This window comes from Nylanderia fulva, unplaced genomic scaffold (assembly GCF_048542155.1).
Source record: "Nylanderia fulva isolate GAGA-0341 unplaced genomic scaffold, ASM4854215v1 Scaffold21, whole genome shotgun sequence".
In the NCBI taxonomy this organism is placed as follows: domain Eukaryota; kingdom Metazoa; phylum Arthropoda; class Insecta; order Hymenoptera; family Formicidae; genus Nylanderia; species Nylanderia fulva.
In genome coordinates this window covers 1,940,253-1,962,206 of record NW_028190275.1, presented here as the reverse complement: position 1 = coordinate 1,962,206, position 21,954 = coordinate 1,940,253, and the positions used below count along the sequence as shown (strand labels likewise).

Here is a 21,954-nt window from a genome sequence, read left to right as displayed (position 1 = left end):
GGATCTTTAATAATTTCAACTGATTTAATAATCTCATTCTTTTTACATAAGCCGAAAGTCGTAACTTCGAACAACAGCTGTTCTCGTTTTCCGCGGCGCGTTTGAATTTCGCGCGCCAGCCGGTGAGTGTTTCCCCTTGTCGCCGTTCGCGGCGCCACTCCGTTCTCCAAGCATACGTTCCACGCATCGCATCGCGCTCTATCTCTCTCTCTCGTGCTTATTGCGTATAACATCCGTCCTGCGAATTTTTGCCACGCGATATTCATGAGAAGAAAAAAAAGTGACGGTGAGATATAAGCATCGCCGACCAACGCCGATCGTGGCCGATCGTCGATGCGTTCTTTGCGCGACGTACGATCTCTCGTCGTCATCGGCGGCGCTCACGAAAAATTCAATTCTTATCGAATTGAGGTGCACGAGTCGACATAGATCATCCGTCACGTGGTACGCCGTTACGGCAAGTCGTATGAGGCACGGATCACCGAGGACGAGACGCCGCGATCATCTTATTTGACAGGTAAATTTCGAACTGCATTCCGACAGGTGATAACGCGAAGGGGAAGGGATCACGTGACCGGTTTGTGATGTACTCCGAATTTCGCGTGCACGTGTACGAAAACTTTATCGGGGTTTTGTGAAAAAATAAAGATATTACGGAATAAAAGGTATGAGGTCATTCGATCATCTGTAAACATCGATATAATGATATACATTAACTGTGATGTAACTTTCGGAAAGAAGAGATAATTATTGTAATTATAGACTGCGATGCACGAGTTTTGTTTGTTTTATTTTTAAATCAATGATAATGATATAGACAAGGATTATAATATATGTCATAATGCGTACATTCAACGTTCCCAGTTTTATCTACTCCAGAAGTTAGCTATATTTTTATTCGCGTTCGCGTAATTACTTTGTATGCAAAAGAAGCAAAAGAATCTCGTGTCTGGCAGGCAAATCTTATGAAGTTTACTTCGAGATTCGTTCTTGCGAATCGTAGTACTGGATATCATTAAGTAGCTGCACGTGTCCATTTGATGATAAGTGACTTTTACAGCGATCGTTTAAGTTCAATTCAAGTGTTACGTATCAGCGTAATCATTTTTCAAATGTCATCTAATAATTATGACATACATAAACAATGGTAAACGAAATTGACTGTAAGAAAATAAATATTTAAATAGTAAATTGAAAAGTACTCGGCTCCTAATATTTATGTTGGCTGTCAAAACTTTACAACAGATATGTTATTTATTAACATAATGATAATTGAGCGATTGTATGATTACATTTTTTGTTGGTTGAAAAAAACATTTGTAAAAAAAATAAGATTTTATATTTACATATATGGATGCATATAGTTTAACAATATATAAAATATAAATTGAATTAAATTAATTAAAAATTATAAACGTATTGAAAAATTTACTACAAGATTTTAGATGTATACAAATATATATTTATATTTAGTTTCTATATCTTTATATTTAATATGTTTTTTATCTATAATATATATATTACTGTATGATTCAAGTTTTTTTATTATATATCTTTGTAAGTAATTAAGCCTAAAATTAAAATTTTATTAGAAGTAAACTCCATATAAAATTAATAGAAGAATATACTTTTCTTGTAATCTTTTAACTCTATACAAAATTTAGTTCGCAAAAAACTCTTCTTTTTTGTTCATCGTTTATAATTTATAAATTACTTGATGTTTCGACTTTTTTATTAAGAAAAAATAATTTTTAAATTATCTAGAATCTGCTATCAAAAAATATTCGGTTTTTGAGACACCTTATATATTGTATGTATAGTTACTCTTATCAGACACGTTATCACAATGATAGTCAAAATTTTTAATGGTAGGTAAAATTCGTGACAGTCAATATATTAATTTATTTGGCAGCAATATTTGTTAGTATGTCATACAGATATGATTCAACGCAAACAGTCCCTTACATCAGGTCTCGCAAGTTTTTAGGATACTTTCACTCATATGTGACGGAAAATTAAGGCAATCGAATATACGATATAGAATGAAAAATATAATTATTGTTAAAAAATTATTTATATTTCTTTATCTGTGACCAATATATAACTGAATGAATATTCAGATTTATTTTATTAACGATATTAATATTAATGAATGAATATATTCTCCGAAGAATTTGAGAAATTTATTTTTAAGCCAATATTTTTTCTCAATTTTTTTAATATCCTATTATTCAATTTTTATTAAAAAATTTTAAAAAATTATAAAAATAGTCAATAAAAAATAGTCAAATAGTTTTATAGTCAAAAGCGTTATAATGTTATAATGTGTTTCTTTTTTTATCGCAACATGATCAAATTTTTTCTTATAATATAGTATTAGACGCTTTACCAAAGGGCACTGGTTTAGGCTTCTATTTTCATCAAGATATCAATCTGACATTGAATATCAGAAAATACGTGTCTTAGTGATCTTTGATCCCGAATGCATTATTCAGAGTCGCGGTCGTCACCACGACGAAGCGTATCAAATAACCATGTGTATCTGGCAAAAAGTTCACATTACATATGTTGAACGAATAAAAAATTCTCTTCAAGAGGCAGACATATTTGAAAATGTTTAAAACTTTATTTGTTCCTTCACAGCTATATCCAATTACGATGTTATAAACGAGAGAAAACAAATTATGCAATTTTTTTTCTTTACATATACTTAAACCCTTAAGAAATTTATTACTAGTAACGCTAATTAATTACTTATTTCGAAGACTTAAAATACTGATATACAGTAATTTAAGTACTCGAAATAAGTGATAAATTAGCGTTACTATATAGTGATAAATTTTTATAAAGGAATAAGTACACGTGCACTATATTTTCGTATTCGAGAATAATATAAATTAGTAAAGGATATACGGAATTTAAATACTGAAAAAACTTGTTAACTAAACCTTTCAACTAAATATTATTTTATTGAACATATAAAAATATTAAAATAAATATAATATATTAAATCTAACAAAACGTATATTTGACTAATATATGATAAATTATATAATATGTTCAATTAACAAAATAGTAATTAACTTGAAAATTTTGTCAAGTTAACAATTCTTTTTTCAGTCCAATTGAGTGACTGTCATGCATTTTCATTAAAAATGTGGGCTATAGGTATGCCATTTTGAACTGTTAAGAATATGTTGCAGTACATAATTAAAAAAACAGTTCTCAGTATATTTTAGCAATCATCTATAATTTATATGATAATCGAACGCTGCATTCATGCAGAAAAAGGGGGATAAAAACTATTTATTTTGATATATAGCATGAAAAAAAGGATTCCTCGTTTTTTAACATTGTAATTTGTAATTTGATATAGCAGTAATGGAACAAATCATGTCTCGATGATTTATCTGCGCAAAAGTAACAATAGTAATTTTTACGCCATGTATTTGCAGATTACTCTTTATGAAATAATGTGCAATAAGTGTTGCACATCACTTATACATCAGATATCTGTATTGCCTTGTTAAAAAAAAAAATATCATTAAATTAACGATAATTACTTATGAAGGATATCAGATATTTCTATTGACATGATAGCAACATTGATATCGATAAAGTGTTAGAAAATAGTGTTTCCTAGAAGTTCTCCTTGAACTATTGGTATATATAATATATGTTGTTAATATATCTTGTTTATCTGAAAACTCGATATAAAAATGTACGCATGTTATATATGAACGCAATTTAAAACGGGCAAATTTTTTTTTTACAATTATTTTTTAAGGTACATTTTATAAAAATGTTGTTGCCATTCTTCACAAATTGATCCAGATATTTACTTATACACTTTTTCTTTTCCACTGACTTCTGACTTTCCGGTTTTATTAGACTTTTAAATAGCTTCACAATATAGGGATCCTCCTCGCAGGTTTTTGGTTTGTTTTTCTGCTCCGAATTTGATAACATCTCCATCTCGATGTTTTCCTCATTCTTCTTCTCGTTGCTTAAATCTTCCGGCTAAAACGTAATATCCTTTTTTTATATGGAAATGATCGCATGATTTCGTCTCGATATTTTATCAAGCTCGACAGTTCATGGACTTTGTTCGCCAACTTCTGTGTCATTAAATATATTTATTTAATCAGTACAAGTGTCGCATTTTTTTACTTAAAAAGCAATAAGTTTATTATTTTTATAAGAAAATAATTACACTTGTTTTGCAATATTTTTTTCTCAAATGGTACTAAATCTAATATTCAAAAATTAATGAATTTATGTTTAACATTTATGTCGGTGAATTATTAATTATTAATTATTGCCAGTGAAATTTATTGTCGACTAAATAATTTGTTGCTGATTTGTCGATTTGTGATTGCATTATAATTATTTTTGAAACATACTTTTTTCATATATCTTTTCTCGTAAAAATGCTTACCTCGAGAGTCGCTAATTCAGTTTTAGGTTCATTCGTCTTTTCAGGTTTGCTCGCCATAATTGTTAAAAAATTTAGAAAATTTCTTTAAAGAGATAAAATTATTTTATTTGCGCAAATTGTATTAGCATTTTCGCTTTTTCTCGCTTTTAACTTCTTGTTCAGGTAGAACTAATTGTAAAATGGAAAATACATATATGAATTTTTAATTTTAAATAACCAACGTAGTGAATTTTTAATTTTATATCTTGTTTGACATTTTGTTCTCGTCATAGTATTAAAATTAAAATTTTAAATTAAAATCCGCATTAAGAATTTAAGTTCGATTATATTATAAATATAAATTATAAAACTTGCCTTTAGATTCCCGTCGTGAAAGTATAAATAAGGCTGATAGCGTGTGCAAAGACATCATAACGAGTATACATCTCTGATTAAAATTATCCCAATCAATCAATGCCATTAGAGTGTAAATATAAATTAAATTGCCTTTAAATTTCTGTCAATTAATCATTTTATTTACTTGAGAATTTTAATATACAAGACTCACATAATGGCTGAAAAAAAACAGTCTTTTCACCAAAATATTCGATAAACTCTCGTAGACACAACAAAAGAATCAAGAATTCGAGATATCGCGCATTTAATGTGATATTAATTACTATCGATATAATGACATTTGACATTGTGAACAAATTTATCGGAATTTCTTGAAATCAAATTAGAAATTAGAATTGAGCTAGCATAACATATATATAATAGATATGTACGTAGTAATATAGGAAGATAGCTATCAATGATTATGACCCTGCTGTAGATTAATAGATACATGATGACGTATGCACAGACGTATATGCACATGTGTACGCATACATTTATCATCGGACACGCTAAAAAACTGACCTTGTAGCTAGCATTATAATTCATCTAACGTATCCTGCTGTCTCTTCAACTTTAATCTGACAGAGCAGTCATAACGAGATTCAATGCACGTTATACGTGATGAGGTAATATATTTCCTCTGAAGATACATTGACAAAAATTATATTTGCTTAGAAACACGACACTTGAACTCCAAGATCGCAATTTTCTAGGAAAATTTTCTTTTTTTTGTGTCAGTTATTGCAAAAACGAAAGTTAAAGAAGATTTAAAAAAGAAAATTTTTTAACGAGTTATCAGAGTTAGAGGAGGGAAATTATATATAGGATATTAAATTAAAGACACAGAATATTTTACATGGATTTTTTTTGTAGATTAAGGTTCCTTGATCCCCGCCGCGACCATATTGAATTATGATGTCAGAAGTGAGGAAATACACGCTGAAAATTTTTGTGTGCCATTTTTAGATAAAAAAATATTTCAATGAACCAAGACTACAAAATCCTTTGGCATACTCGTAAGATTATCCGAAAACTATTCTTTTTCCTTGACAGTCAATCAACAGCCGTAAAATCATTTAAACATCAGATTTTTTCATGCGCATAACAAAATCTGATGCAAGAACCAGACAGACTGGGTCTCATATTTCAGTCATTTTACAGCTTTGATTGATTAGGAAGGGAAAAGGTTAGTTTTTGGATAATCTTACGCAAGAGTGCCAAAGAATTTTGTAGTGTTGATTTATTCATTGAGAAAAAAGTGCTGTTGAATAAAAGAAAATGATGTTGATTCAATAAACGTCGACATTATAAACATATGCAGTTGACTCAGTATATCAGTATAAACAAAAGCATGATGTCTTAATTGGATTAATAATGTCATTGAATTAACAAAAAAAATTTAGCCACATCGAAGTTGTTGATTCAACAGTATTTTTTCTCACAATTAGTGTTGAAATATCTTTTTATCTAAAAATGGTACGCAAAAATTTTCAGCGTGTATTTTCTAGCTTTTGACGTTGCGATTTCGACATGGTCGATGAAGCTCAAAGAACTTTAAGATGTTACAGTATAATCATTAGATATGGAATATTACACATAGAGAATTTTTTACAATAATTATTAGATATGGAATATTACACACAGAGAATTTTGTCTTAAAATTTACCCTGAAAATAATAGTAATCGTGGGACAATATTATAAAGGTTTCTCTGATTGATATTTATCAAAATAAAAAATATCTAGTACAATAAAATATGTTCGACTAACTTTACTATGTACATATTTTTTATTCTGGTAAATATTAATCAGAGAAACACTTACAAAATTTTTCCAATATCATATTATCTCACACTAAAAAAAGAATTTATCGAATTCGAATAAATATTTATTTCAATACTGCCCATTTATATTTGAAACTAATAATATCGATTTGATGTAAAAAATATTTATTTAATATAAGAAAGTCCTTTTCAAAACAGATAAATATTTATTTGTTTTAAATAAATAATAAATAATTTTTTTTAGTGTACGATTAGCATATGATTTTCGGAATAAATTCTAAGAGAAAATTCTCTCTCGATATGGAAAATAAGTGCAGCTGCAAAGAAAAATTTATAGTACATATTTAATGTCGATTCGCTAATAAGAACCGGCCACTTGCGTAATCGCAATGTATCAGAATGTGGAGGAGAATCGTGCGCACGAATGTCTCTTTTCACCTGCTTCCTTTTATTGGCTTTCACTTTGTCGGTGCAATGGCATCTTTCTGGTATATCTGCATATTGAACGCGATTTTCTAATTCGCGTCGCGATTCTGCCAGAATACTTATACATAATTTTTTTCAGCGTAATTTCTTTCTTTTTCACGCTGAAAATTAAATTGCTCGCAATTGGGCAATACCTTTGTATTTAGATATGAGTCACGATTAATCGATACGTTATATCGATCATTTATTATATATAATCTGGTAATCTATTTGATTAGGACTTTTTTCTTCGAAGCTCTATCAGAGATAATCAGAAGTATATGTTAATTCGATTGCATCGATGTGTTACTGAAAGAAAATTATAATAAATTTTGTCTCTTATACAAAGTCATACGAGCTTATAAATTGTATGATTTTTTATTTTTTATAACATGTCATAAGAAAAATATTACAGGATATATTCCATTACAGAGGATATTGTAGGATATTATAACTTACATTTATGTTCAGTAATTATGTAGATACATTTAATATATGTATGCAATTCTTAAATATCGCAATAAATGCGATGCTTTTGTTTACATTACATATTTTCGATTATAACTTCCAGAGATTATACAGTTAAAATAATTTATTGCACAGTTTATAATTTATGATAATAAAATAGTCACATTTACGAAGACACGTACTTTTGTTAAAAATATCATAAAATATTATTATACTACAAAATAATGTTATAAAAATGCGGAAAATCTTGATCTTATCGTAATTATCTGAAGATTTATAGGAAAATTAATGAAAATATGCGCGGATGCTACTTTTTATACCACTTTATGCAAATTTATCTGGATAACAACAATGTACTTATTGCACATGCCGCACCCTGTTTAGACTTATTGTTAGACTATTTTTACATTAAAAATATTTTATAAGTATCTTATATATTTTACAATATATTTTATAGTTTTTTTATTATATTTATTACATATATAACATATTTAAAAAAAATTTTTAATGTGAAGAAAATCTCAACAGAATTAAATGAGGTATGTAATAAACAAATTATTGTATTGTTCTAGAAAACGCAAAAAGTTATCGTATTCTAGTAAACACACAGAAAAAATAAAGTATGTAAAATGTTTAATTTACATGCCTACAATCACGTATTCAGTTTGACATTGAATTTTATCCAGATAGATTTGCATAAAAAGCACACGCACAGTATTAATCAGTCGGTAGCTGTCTAAAGATAATTAACATATTCTGTATAGTGTACCGATGAGTTTATTGTTTTGAAATTGGTCAATTGGTCAATCGTTCATTCTATGCATATATATTTGCTTTAAGCAGTTATATTTGAATCTGTCTGGAAAAACTTTCAAGTCCGCTTCATCAAGCGGAAACGCATATACAAATGATATTTGAAAGGTGTACTTCCTGTATGAGAACAAGAGAAAATTTTAAACATTAAATATATCTACACACGCACAAATAGGCAAATAATGTTCGAATAAAATTCTCGATTTTCGAAATCCATTTTTTCAATAAAATCTATGATTTAGTACCTATTGAATTTATAGATTAGGAGAAAGTTCGGATTTCTGGGACACCCCGTAATAGTGTGACACTCGACAGAATGTATACGAATAACATGAAACATGACTTGCCACTTCGTTGTCTTTGCTGATACGTGTCGTGTTGCGACGATGTGTGTACGCGGGAGATAAGTGTGTGTGTGTGTGTGTGTGTGTGCGTGCGTGCGCGCGCGCGTCGTGTGTGTGTGTGTGTGTGTGTGTGTGTGTACGTGCGTGCGTGCGTGAGTCGCATCAGAGTCCGTCTCAGAGTCTCGATCTCGCCTCATTGTCAGTCAGTCGCGCGCCGATTGTCACTGAGGCAGGTGGTCGCGTTCGCGGTTTGCGCTCAGGTATCACGAATCAACCGCGTGTGATTAATCGCGCGTTTTCACTTCCGAATCTGCACGTCCTCCCGAAGATTCACGCACACTTCATTCATTTATAGAGTATGGAATTGCCGGTAAGCAGGCTGAAGATCTCACACATATACACACATACAGAGGAAATGAAATATTATTGTAATGCAAGCATTTTTATGATGTTGATAACATTGACGTGAGAATGAAACTCTTCACCGAAAAAATTGTATTCTAAGCGCCAAGAGAATCCTCTTAATTTAAGATGATATTCTTAATTTATTAAGATATCATCTTAAGATTAAGATGATATTTTTAATTTATTCTTATATTTTCAGAAAAAAATATACTAAAATTTAGAGAAATTTCTTAAATTAAGAGAATCCTCTTGGCGCTTAGAATACAATTTTTCGGTGTTATCTCTCATGTATAGATATTTTACAATTGCGAACTTTGAACAGATTACGTAAATGAATAATTTATTATACTTCCTCATGTATGAGGGGTTCATCGGAAGACTGCACATGACAAGGAAGATATTTTCAAATATAAGAAAATATATACACGTGCGTGAAATGCAGCAAAAAGCGAGGCAGTTATGTTAAATTACCATTTATCTTTTTTCTCTTCTAATAGTACGTAATTATTCTTCTCAAGTACTTGATATAATAATGTGTTAGAAGAGAGAGTGTATGTGTGTGTGTGTGTGTGTGTGTGTGTGTGTGTGTGTGTGTGTGTACGTCCTTATAATTAAATCTATAATCCTTATAATAAATCTATTATCTCTCGAAGTTTCTCAAATTTATTTCAATTTTGAAATTAAGAAACAGATTTTATTTTATTTTAATTTAAGTATAGGAAGCAGTATAAGATAAGATTATTCAGGTACGAATTTTAAAAATTAAATAATATAAAGACCAATAAGAGAATATCTCATAAAAATTATTGAAATGTGAATTATGTTTTATATTTAAAAATTTATGCAGGTTATCATGAATATTAAATAAAGTTATTAATGTTGAAATCGATTTCAAGGTAGTACAGCATTAAAAAATGTATGCTTATATTATAATATCTGTATATATTTATTATATGTGTCATTCAAATGAAAACGAGTCAACGGACATAGCAAAATGATAAATAGGCTTATGAACGAGATGGAATTTTTAATGCAAAACTGACGTAACACTTATTTTCATTGTAATGTAACGTCATGATAACCCGGTAAAATTGCGATCATATATAACGAGAATAGTAGTATAAATAAGATGCACGAAAACTGCGTCTTTGTCACATACAGGGTGTTATAAAAGTACCGGAACAGCAGAATAACTCGAAAAATGAGTCCTAGAAAAAATGTTAAGTACTGGGTTTTTCTGATTTTTTTTCCTGGCTATCTGAATGTCAGATAGCCAGGAAAAAAATCAAAAAAACCCAGTACTTAGCATTTTTTCTAGGACTCATTTTTCGAGTTATTCTGCTGTTCTGGTACTTTTATAACACCCTGTGTATGTCAACGTTGATCGTTTTTCTTGTGCAGAATCTTTATTATTTATTTTATTCCAGTTTTTGACAAGGACATGCAGTTTACGCCGTTATGGGCCGCTTTTTCCAACTTCTCGGTAAGTTTGATGACCTGATAGGTAGCATATTTTCGTCTTTTTTTAGATAAGTTTTAAAAAAGGGGTCTAGATATGCTACTTGTCGGGTAAAACTTATCAAGAGTTGGAACAACCGGTCCTAAAAGACGAATTACTGCTCAACGTTTGTTAATTTTATTCCGACTGGACGGTATAAATTGACTTTGAATATAAATCCAACACACTGCTCTTCTTTTGTGATCGTAATTTTATTGGACAGTGTATTATGACACTACAGTATAATATCACGTCTGTTTTGTATTGAAGATTTAGCAATAAATCTATTCAGCATTTTGCTGTCCTTTGGTTCGTTTTCATTTACATAACAGATAATAAGTCACAAGCTAATATGTATATTGTATATAGAAAATTGCTTGACAAAATATCTGATAAAATGTAAAATGATAAAGCTTGATATATATTAATGAAATTTTCCATGCATAAAAGCTAATATATATGTCTACAATCAAATAATAATATGTTAATCATTTATAATATAAAAACATAAATAATAAGAATATCGCATTAAGGAAGTTTTTCGGTATTTTTTTGTTTCTTTTACTCTGTTTGATTTTTAATTTACAACACAAAATAATGTATAATACAATTCACAATAATAATTTAGAATTGATTTTTTTTTATAAAGTCGAAGATCGAATCGATACTTTCTGTCTCCATAGAAATAAGAAACAGAAAACAGGAAAACAAACTGGGAACAGGAAATATCGATTCGACCTTCGACTTTATAAAAAAAAAAATTGATTCTAAATTATTATTTTGAATTGTCCATTATTTTGTTTTGTAATTCCAAAGAGTGGAATTTTACTTCAAAAGAGTGAGATCACGCTCTTTTGGAATGAGATCTACTGTTTTAGTTGAGATTCCACTCTAAGAAATTTAAAGAGAATGACATATACTTTAGCAAATTCAATATATAGAGTAATTTAATATATAGAGTATTTAAAAAAATTATAATTTTCTGAAATTTATAGTATATTAATAATATCTTATAAATTATTTATATTATATTTATATCAGGCAAAATAAGCAGCATACATGTTTTAATTTTATTTATTTCTTTATTTTTTTATTATTATTTCCCCTATTTATTCTTGATATTATATGCAAAAAAAGATTTGCATTTTTTAAAAGTTACTTGATCTTTTAATACATTTTTAGCTCTTCTTATTAATTATATTGTATAAATATTAAAAGAAACGACTACTTTATACATTTATTTATGTTATATGTAAAAGAATGTTATATATAATTTTTATGTAAACAGAATTTACTTCTGTATAAAAGAGGAACAACATAAAAATATAATATAAACAAAATCGATACGATAATCTTTGTAAAAATTTAAAAGTAAAAACTTGTAAGGTACTTTACATATCTCACAGAACATTTCTAATTTTTCCTACCGTGCTAAATCTATCTATATTAAAAGAAACGACTACTTTATACATTTATTTATGTTATATGTAAAAGAATGTTATATATAATTTTTATGTAAACAGAATTTACTTCTGTATAAAAGAGGAACAACATAAAAATAGTAATATAAACAAAATCGATACGATAATCTTTGTAAAAATTTAAACGTAAAAACTTGTAAGGTACTTTACATATCTCACAGAACATTTCTAATTTTTCCTACCGTGCTAAAATCTATCATTGCATTGCAAATGTTTCTTTGCCTTGCATTTTCGTATTGTGTATAGAGATTAACTATATTTATGCCTGAAAATTGCGGATCGGATATACAGGATAAATATTTTTGTAAAATTGAGTAAGCAGATTTTATTTATTTTGTATATTTGCACATTACTATCACGTGTGTTTACGTAATTTATTTTTCGATAGCAACACGTCCAATTAAAATTAATGAATATTTAATGAATACAATAAATTAAATTGATAATTCATTAAATTTATATATTAATTAACATAGAAGTAGCTTTATAAGATAAATTTTGATTAAAGTCATATAACGATATAACGCATTAATTTTCTCTAATTTTTGATACATGATATGATGTCACTTTCAAAAAAAGCGTGTTACTTGATGGATATAACAGAATTAAATGGACGTAAAAATGAGATTCCCAATAGTATTCAAGTTGATATAAGTGACCTTGTGTTTTCGATAGTCATCGCATTATTTTCGCTCCAAGTAATCTGCGAAAGAAATAAAAAAGTCAATATATGTCCAAGAGATTTTGATAAAAAAGCAAAACGAAACGAAAAAATAAATAATATTAAGATATAAAAACCAATTTCTTTCTCTATCGTCTTTTAGTGACAGTGTTAAAGTATCTCGAATAAATGTTGGAATAATTTTTTTTACGATAACAGGAATTCTTTGACCGAGAATGTAATTATTTTGTTTGTTTTCTCCATCTATTATATAAGCTTCTTAATAGTACCAATGATACAATAATTATGTAAGTTTTATCCTTTCGTGCATTCGATACTGTAATGAACAGTGTGCTTTCATAGACATATTTGACTTGAAAATGATGACATAATGTTTACTTGTAGGATAATGAGATGAAAAAGATTGTAAGAAGAAGAAGTGCGCCAAATAATGCTGAATAATGTGGAATAAAAGTTAATGTATATCTGCTCCATCATCATTGGTTCGCACGTAGTCACCTGAGTCATAAATCAACAATGACATATGTTACATCATATAAGAGGAATTAACAACTGTCAAGAATGATTTTGCATAAGTTGCTTGTGTATTCTAATAACGAACATTTTTATAATTTCCCAACATATAATTATAAAATTGATAAACAAAATAAAAAATATATATACTGCTTATTTTGCAAATATAAATAATAATATAAACAATGTAAATCTATACTTATGAATTGTATATTTAATATTTATGATAAACAATATTTAAATTGTTAAGAACAATATTAATATTTTATTAAATTTTATGAAATATCTTGCTATCATTTTTCTGTGTTAATTAATTTTTATATATTAATAACTGACAGCATATAATGATAGATAGCGTTTCCTCTTTTTTATCTTTATTAAAAAGGAAAAATATGTTATTTAACAATGAACGTAAATAATCACATTGTTGTCAAATGCTCGTTTCTAGAACATCGATCTATATAAAATGCGTACATACATTTCTTGCACAATAATCTACTGACTTATTTATTTTTTTTATTTGTTAATATCAACAAACGGATATGATCAAGTACGCGGTATTCTTATGTGGGAAATGTATTATTTCGAGTCAGCGTCTATTTAAATTTATCCATTTCTCGTAAATAAAGAGTATTTTTTAATTATATTAATTTTTTTTTAAATGAATATTATGTGTGCTTATTATGAATCTTCTTTAGTTTTGTATAACGTAAGTCGATTTTTGAAAGTATATATATACAATATATACAGGGTGTTATAAAAATACCAGAACAGCTATCTGACGTTCAGATAGCCAGGAAAAAAATAATAAAAACCCAGTACTTAACATTTTTTCTAAGACTCATATTTTTCGAGTTATTCTGCTGTGCCGGTACTTTTATAACACCCTGTATATTTAAGACTGCGTTTATGAAAACGATAATTTTCTTGAGTTTTAAAGAGCAAAGACTACCGTTTATCAGTCCCAGACAGATATCGAATGATAATTTTTAATAGTGACGTACAACGAATATTATTTATTGTACATGAATTTTGTTGGAAGATTCATCAGCTTTTTTTTTAAGAGACGAAAAAGACACAAGCGAAAAAAAGAGCTAAGTGAAAAATTTCGTATTTACACGTAATAGTGAAATGCAAAATATTAAAGCACGTCGTGTAGTCAATATGTACCTCGTATATTATTAATATTTAAAATATATATTGCGCATTTACAAAGCTTCGCTTTCTCACTGACGTTTATCTCCGATAAAGGAGAGATATAATAAAAGTTGAATCATATCTGTGCTAGTCAAGTGCCTGTTATTTTTTTTTGCGGCATTTTTACATTCTTAATTAACATTATAAGGTCAAAAATGTCATTTAATACGACATATTTTTAGAACGTATATTCCGAAAAAAATTTATTTTTGAGAATATAGGAACATTTGGACTTTGGATCTAACCCGAAGGTTTTATGGTGATATTTATAACGTATATATCTACTTGCTTTTTATAGCTTGCATGAATGTAAAAAGATTACATCGTTGTTACGAGAAATGCGTATTGAGAAAGATTAGATAATGAGCAGTATTGTAATGTGAATTCTCTATATGTTTCTACTGTTTTGTGAGTGATTCGAAAATAAATGAGTTTTGTAGATTTTTTTATTTGAATGGCATGTTTAAAAAATATAATTTCCAGTAAAATTAATTGGTTCATTGAATTGTAAATTTGTTCACAGACGGTGGACGCGTCACAGCCGAAGGCTGTTAGAATGGCAGGATCTTCAGACGACAAAACCGAACAGGATGTCGGCAACGGAGTCCTCTTCGGCTTGAGCGTTCTGGACCTCGTCTTGTTGTTCGTTGTTCTTGCAGCAACGATATGGTACATATGGAGGAAAACTAGACGAGAGGAGGCTGCGCCGGCAACGAAATCTTACTCCATCCAGTACTTATTTACTTTTAATTCATTTTAAGAAACCGCGCCTTGGATGGGCGCCCGTAGAAGGAGGCATAATTAATTATTTTGTTTTTTAATTTTTCTTTTTAATTTAAAAAAAAAATTTTTTTCTTATTTTGTTTTATTTTCATATTTTTAATATTACATATGTAAATAAATTTTAATGTTTATTTAAAAGGAGAGCAAGTGCTTAATTTTTTAACTGATTCCAAATGGGAGTGAATGCCTCCTTTTGCTCCTTTCTGCGGACGCACATGCTTGGATGCATAATTTTTTTAAAAGCAAAAGTTGGAGAAACCTCAAAAAGAGAAAAAAAATAAATAAAGAGATTTCGATATATTTAAATTGTAAAGAAATTATGTAAAAAAATCGAAGTTTGGGATATCTTCAAAAAGTTATTCTCGAAGAAAGAAAAAAGGTTTCATGAGATTGAAGGTATAGTATTGCGTTGAGAAAGAAAGCAAGAAGAGGTGAGGTTTCGAAACTTGCAAAACCGCACATATTTATATACATGCATGCAAGGTTAAACGATAAATTACAGAAATCCCTCAATGATATTCTATCGCAATTACAGACCAACGTCGTTTGCCATGACAGCGCCATCGGAGAATTCATTCATCAAGAAACTGAATGCATCCGGACGGAGTCTGGTGGTATTTTACGGCAGCCAGACAGGCACTGCAGAGGAATTTGCAGGCCGTTTAGCTAAAGAGGGTATTAGATACAAAATGAAGGGCATGGTCGCCGATCCCGAGGAATGCGATATGGTACGTGTAAATCGCGGCAATTATTATAAATCTTTTATACATCGACAAAAAATATTGCATCATTTTATTCGAATTATAAATAATTCAAATTCGCCGACACTTTACATATTTATCGTTTGAGATATGTTTTTTGTATTGTAAGAGGCTGTTAAAAAAGATTTATTTGTTCATATTTTGTAAAGTTTCTTCAGCTAATTAATCTTGTTAATTATTCATATTCTTGATATATTATGCTTGACAGAACAATCTTATATTCCACTTATGATCATTATGATGGATAACTCGCAATAAAAAAGATTAGTGATTATATAAATGACGTTTAATGAATGTTTGTACATATTTTATTAATAGGAGGAGCTGAAAAATCTGAAAACTATCCCAAATAGTTTAGCAGTATTTTGTTTGGCTACATACGGAGAGGGCGATCCTACTGACAACGCTATGGAATTTGTTGATTGGCTCAAGAACGGTGACGTCGAGCTTGCAGGATTGAATTATGCGGTATATATGTATATATTATGAATATATTTGGCGTCATGTATGACTGGATTGCGTTATATCTGCTTTTCAAAATTTAATTATCTCGATTAATTTTTTCTCATCTACTTTAATTCATAAGTAAGTAAATTTAGTCTTTTCTAATGAAAATCTCGCGTGAAGATCTTAATAATTTTAATAATATTATTAAAACGGTATATTAAAAAAGAGAATAAAATAACCATGTCACATAATGACGCGAGTGACAAAAATTTGCTATTTTTTTATTTTTTATCTTTTTGTGTTGTTTATTTTTTAATATTGGTCCCTTGATATCGCGGGAGATTCCTTCGTTAGTTACGTCACTGAGCATTACGTAAGCAAGCGCATGGCACAAATAGCCACCATTGACTCGATTAGAGCAGTACACGTGTAACGCTCACGCGTGACGTTCACGTGAGAGAGTCGTGTGCGAAATTGTTGGTCTTGGATAGGAAATAAATATGCAGTGCCTCTAGTAATATAAAGAGTTCAACGATGCTTTGAGTGTTAAATTACCTACAGACGCCAATTCAGGCTATTATGTAAATTATGAATCTGAAAACGTACAATAGATTCTTCAGTCTTTTTTTACAACGCTGTCACGTTCGCGGCGCCGCGACGCGACATAGCGCGACATTATTGGCGCCATTCGAGGTATCGTTTGCGAATCGATATACAATTCAAATCATCAATTGAATTAAATTGTAGAAATTTAAATATTATATAAGCGAAGTTTCTTTAATAATTTCTTGATTTTTATTTAGGTATTCGGACTTGGTAATAAGACTTATGAGCACTACAACGAGGTTGCCATACACGTGGATCATAGATTGGAACAACTGGGTGCTATGCGTGTTTTTGAATTGGGTCTTGGAGATGATGATGCCAAGTAAGTTTTAAATATATTGTCTTTTTCTATTTATTTCTTATTTCTTTATTAGCAATTTTTTAACAATATTTTTTTTTACTGCAGCATTGAGGACGATTTTATTACATGGAAGGACAAGTTTTGGCCAGCCGTCTGCGACTTCTTTGGCATCGAAGGTGCTGGCGAGGATGTTAGTATTCGACAGTACAAACTCACGGAGCACGTGGATCTACCTGCCGATCATATTTACACCGGAGAGATTGCTCGTCTTCATTCCTTCCAAAACCAGAGAACGTAAGAATCTTAATTTATTTTTTACTATCAAATGTTTCTACGTTTTTGTGTACAAAAACTAACATCTTTCTTTTTATCTGTAGACCCTATGACGCGAAGAATCCGTTCCTGGCACCGGTCAAGGTGAATCGCGAGCTACACGGTCCGACATCCGAGAGATCTTGCATGCATATTGAATTCGATATCGAAGACTCCAAGATACGTTATGAGGCGGGTGATCATTTGGCCGTCTATCCGGTGAACAATTCGGAATTGGTGAATAAAATCGGTGAACAATGCGGCGCGAATTTGGATACCGTATTCACTCTTACAAATACAGATGGTGGGTTATTTACTTACTCTTCTCCTGGTGTCTTTCTATTTATACATTTTTTGTGTGTCATTTAAATTATTCCGTTTATTTTACAGAGGAGTCCACGAAGAAGCATCCGTTCCCTTGCCCTTGCAGTTATAGAACCGCCTTGACCCATTATTTGGACATTACGAGCAACCCGCGAACCCATATTCTCAAAGAATTGGCCGAATACGCGACCGATCCCGCGGACAAGGAGAAGTTGAAACTGATGGCATCAACTACTGTGGAAGGCAAGGCGGCCTATCAGCAATGGATAGTTCAAGAAAATCGCAATATTGTTCACATTTTGGAAGATATTCCTAGCTTGAAACCACCATTGGATCACTTATGCGAAATTTTACCGCGATTACAGTGTCGATACTACTCCATATCCTCGTCTCCGAAGGTATTTTATGGTGATTTTAAAAATAATTGCATATATTTCACTAATTATATTCTCATCATTTAATGAAAATTATAATTCCCGTGTTTCAGCTTCATCCGACTTCTGTTCATGTTACTGCGGTAGTAGTGGAGTATACAACCCCAACTGGCAGAATCAACAAGGGTGTGACAACCACTTGGTTAAAGGAGAAACATCCCTCCGATCCGCCCTGTGTCGTTCCAATCTTCGTAAGAAAGTCTCAATTCCGTTTACCGACACGCCCAAGTATCCCTATCGTCATGGTTGGTCCGGGAACTGGTTTAGCACCCTTCAGAGGTTTCATACAAGAACGTGATCTTGCCAGAAGAGAAGGTGAGTTTTCTCTGTATTCTTGATATTTCATAATACAACATTTTGTCTTACTATATGATGAAACGTATATTAATGTTTTAATCTTGATTCTAGGTAAAGAGGTGGGTGACACAATACTGTATTTTGGATGCAGAAAAAGCCAAGAGGATTATCTTTATCGTGAGGAATTGGAGCAGTACGTAAAGGACGGCACCTTGACGTTGCACACAGCGTTTAGTCGCGAGCAAGAGCACAAAGTCTATGTCACTCATTTGCTCGAGAAGAACAAGGAAGAACTTTGGCGTGTTATTGGTGAACAGAACGGACATATTTACGTTTGCGGGTTAGTTCGAAGTTTACTTCTCTATTACAGCAAAAAGAAGATTCGATGTTTTTGCAATATGTAAATTGTGTGTATTTTTTCTAGGGATGCTAGAAATATGGCTCGTGATGTACACAATATACTACTCAAGGTTGTGATGGAACGGGGCAACATGTCAGAGCTCGATGCTGCTAATTATATCAAGAAGATGGATTCGCAGAAACGATACTCGAGCGATGTCTGGAGTTGAGCCATATTAATAATAATATTAATAGAGAAGTATAGAGAAGCATTTTTCATGTACGAGAAGTATATGTACTTTAAAGTACTAGAGTTTAATCCGTCAAAGTATCGGGATGGTCGTTAAGTGATATGTCAAATAGCTTGATATTCGTTTTTTTTTTGTTTGTTTAATAATGACCTTTATCTCGCGATTTTCTTACTCCATCTCGAATAGAATAATTATAATTGAATTACATTTTAAAGTTCTAACCAGAGTCGGCACAAAGTCTTCCTTATTTATATAGAATGTGATGTAAAAAATGAGTAAAAAATATTTTCTATATTATTTAATTCAAATATTTCAATATTTACTTTTATATTGCACTAATAAAATTTCAAAAAAAATTAATTTTACACATATATACATATAGGTATATATATGTAACTAATATATATTATAACATATATATATGTCTTCTTTATAAATATATATATTTTATGTACATATACATATATATTATATATGTATATGTAATATATTTGTTTTTATCAAGGAGTCAAGTTAATCTAAAATAATTATATGTAGAATTATACATATAATCTTATATTTATTTTTATTGAACATATGAGGTTATTTAAAGGGGTTATATATTTTATATTTTTAAATACTTAAACAATAAGACGAGGTACAGCTCGTCTTTGCTCGTGTAAATAATTACTCAACAATTTTTGAATTTATATCTAGAAAAGGAAGGATTATGTGTTGGTCTTGGCAAACCGTGATGTGCAAGTACTAACTTTCACTAATTTTACACAACTAGTTAAAATTTTCTTTTCTTTTCATAATCTGCGATTGCTTACCAGTCATATAATGCACACTCTAGTTAAATATTAAATCTTACAATATAATAGCTAATATACAATATAATATTTTTTTGTAAGATTTAATATAATAAATATATATAAAGGGTTGTTATTGCCTATTAGTTTGTTCAAAACGTAATTGTTGAGTCTTATGTATATACAAGTCTCACAAATGTTTTATTTAGTAAAAATTGCATTCTCTATAATTCATTGGTCCATATATCAATAATATATATTATTAATACACATGCAAATTTAATCCAAAATAATCAAGTACTTTAAGCACATTTAGAAAAATGAAGGAATTTATGTAAATAATACTTGCAAATATCACATGTAGATTTATCCTAGTAGTGTAAAGATATTACTTTACTTGGGTGTAGGTAAAATAATACTCTTTACAGTAAGTATGTGGACCAATTCCATCGATTATTCGTTCCATTACACAATTGTGGCATCATGGAGTATATAATGATAGCAAAGTTGCGTACTAGTTTTAAGCATTAATAGTGTTAATTTAGGTTTTTCTATCTCTTCTTGCAAAACTAGAATTGATAAATTGTATTTACAATTATAATTGATATAGCTATACTGATAAATATTATAATGAATTAGTTGAACTGATAAACAACTGTGAATAAATACTAAGACAATCATCATTACTTATTTATATATTGCCTATTAAATACAGAATATATTGAGATATGTAAATGTATCGAAAAATAGATCAAGAAATTATGACAATTGTAATAAATTATAAATAATTACACATTTTTATATGACACTGAAATAAATAATACGTAAATTACATACATATGATGTAAATGTTTATATATGAAAAACAACTATGTTTATACATAACTTTAAACACAATTTAATTAATTTACATATATATATTTAAAAAAAAATTAATATTTTTATGTTAACTGTATATAAGTTTTGTAATTTTTCTCCTAAGTATATAATTTAAAAAATGACGCTAATTAGATAATTATATTTATTAAAGAGATGAAAAAAATTTAATTTTTATGTGATTTAACATTTCAAATTTAACATAATTTTCCTGTAATTTCGCTTTTTTTGTGATACGTACCTATCTTCATAGAATGTTGGGAAAATTTACCGGATATATCGATTGGTTATCAGATAGAGAATTTTTAGTAACTAGAAATTCTTTATTCGTAAAGGTGCCTACTGATGGACGCGGCAAGTTGCCGCGCGCGGCAGTTCAGAAAGAACTAGATCTAGGGGCTTCTGAAACTGATGCCGCTTGCCGCGTCTGCCGCGCGAATTCGGCGTCATCGCGTTTGTCGCGAAACAATATAACCTCAATTCCTCAGTATCTCAGTTATCAGTTTAAATAATCAATATATCATGTCTGCAAAAATGAAAATTTATGAGTGGTCAATGCAGTGCAGTCAGGAACAGAATGTAGAAGCAGACCGACGTGACAAGTTGCTCGGATCATTAGCTATGTTATTAGCTGCAAAAAACAGACGGATCAACAAAAAGAAGCGTTTCTGGGTTGCTCCAATTTTTAAAAAACGCTGTGAGCATGGTTTTTACCATGCCTTGCTGCCAACACTTAAATTGGAAGATCTGCGGTTCCATAATTATTTTCGGATGTCAACCACGCAATACGAAGAGTTGTTAGCCATTGTAGGCCCGCATCTAGAGAAACAATACGTCGTGCGAGAGCCGATAAGTGCAGCAGAACGATTGACGTTGACATTACGGTAAACATCTTTTGTTTTTATTTTAGTTATATGAATGTAAATGTTGCATTACATCAATTTGCATTACGTTTCAGATTTCTGGCA

At 29.9% G+C, this 21,954-nt stretch overlaps 2 protein-coding genes across 3 annotated transcripts; one reads left to right on the top strand and one right to left on the bottom strand.

The window, feature by feature from the left end:
- Positions 1-227: 227 nt before the first annotated feature.
- Cpr (Cytochrome P450 reductase) lies at positions 228-20,793 on the top strand. 2 transcript variants are annotated; one of them, XM_085482628.1, is made up of 11 exons: positions 228-517; positions 14,988-15,196; positions 15,783-15,975; positions 16,327-16,476; positions 17,259-17,383; positions 17,468-17,656; positions 17,740-17,978; positions 18,065-18,396; positions 18,486-18,747; positions 18,841-19,069; positions 19,154-20,793. In XM_085482628.1, exons 2-11 carry the CDS (start codon positions 15,021-15,023, stop codon positions 19,296-19,298), a joined length of 2,040 nt encoding a protein of 679 aa, XP_085338754.1. In that variant the 5' UTR covers positions 228-517; positions 14,988-15,020; the 3' UTR covers positions 19,299-20,793. The 2 variants fall into 2 exon arrangements, with proteins under 2 accessions (XP_085338754.1, XP_029178522.1); XM_029322689.2 differs by lacking the exon at positions 228-517 and adding an exon at positions 8,866-9,058.
- Positions 3,594-4,622, bottom strand: LOC146723300 (uncharacterized). Its single transcript, XM_085482629.1, has 2 exons — positions 4,439-4,622; positions 3,594-4,020 (listed from the first exon to the last, which is right to left on the bottom strand). The coding sequence occupies exons 1-2, from the start codon at positions 4,493-4,495 to the stop codon at positions 3,748-3,750; spliced, it is 330 nt and encodes a 109-aa protein (XP_085338755.1). The 5' UTR covers positions 4,496-4,622; the 3' UTR covers positions 3,594-3,747.
- Positions 20,794-21,954: the final 1,161 nt, after the last annotated feature.

Excerpts from the sequence above, each read along its gene's own strand:
- LOC146723300 (XM_085482629.1), bottom strand. The coding sequence starts at position 4,495 with ATGGCGAGCAAACCTGAAAAGACGAATGAACCTAAAACTGAATTAGCG. Across the intron at positions 4,021-4,438 it reads CTGAATTAGCGACTCTCGAG|CCGGAAGATTTAAGCAACGA; the intron begins GTAAGCATTTTT and ends ATTACGTTTTAG.
- Cpr (XM_029322689.2), top strand. Across the intron at positions 17,384-17,467 it reads CTTGGAGATGATGATGCCAA|CATTGAGGACGATTTTATTA; the intron begins GTAAGTTTTAAA and ends TTTTTACTGCAG. Across the intron at positions 18,748-18,840 it reads TGATCTTGCCAGAAGAGAAG|GTAAAGAGGTGGGTGACACA; the intron begins GTGAGTTTTCTC and ends TCTTGATTCTAG.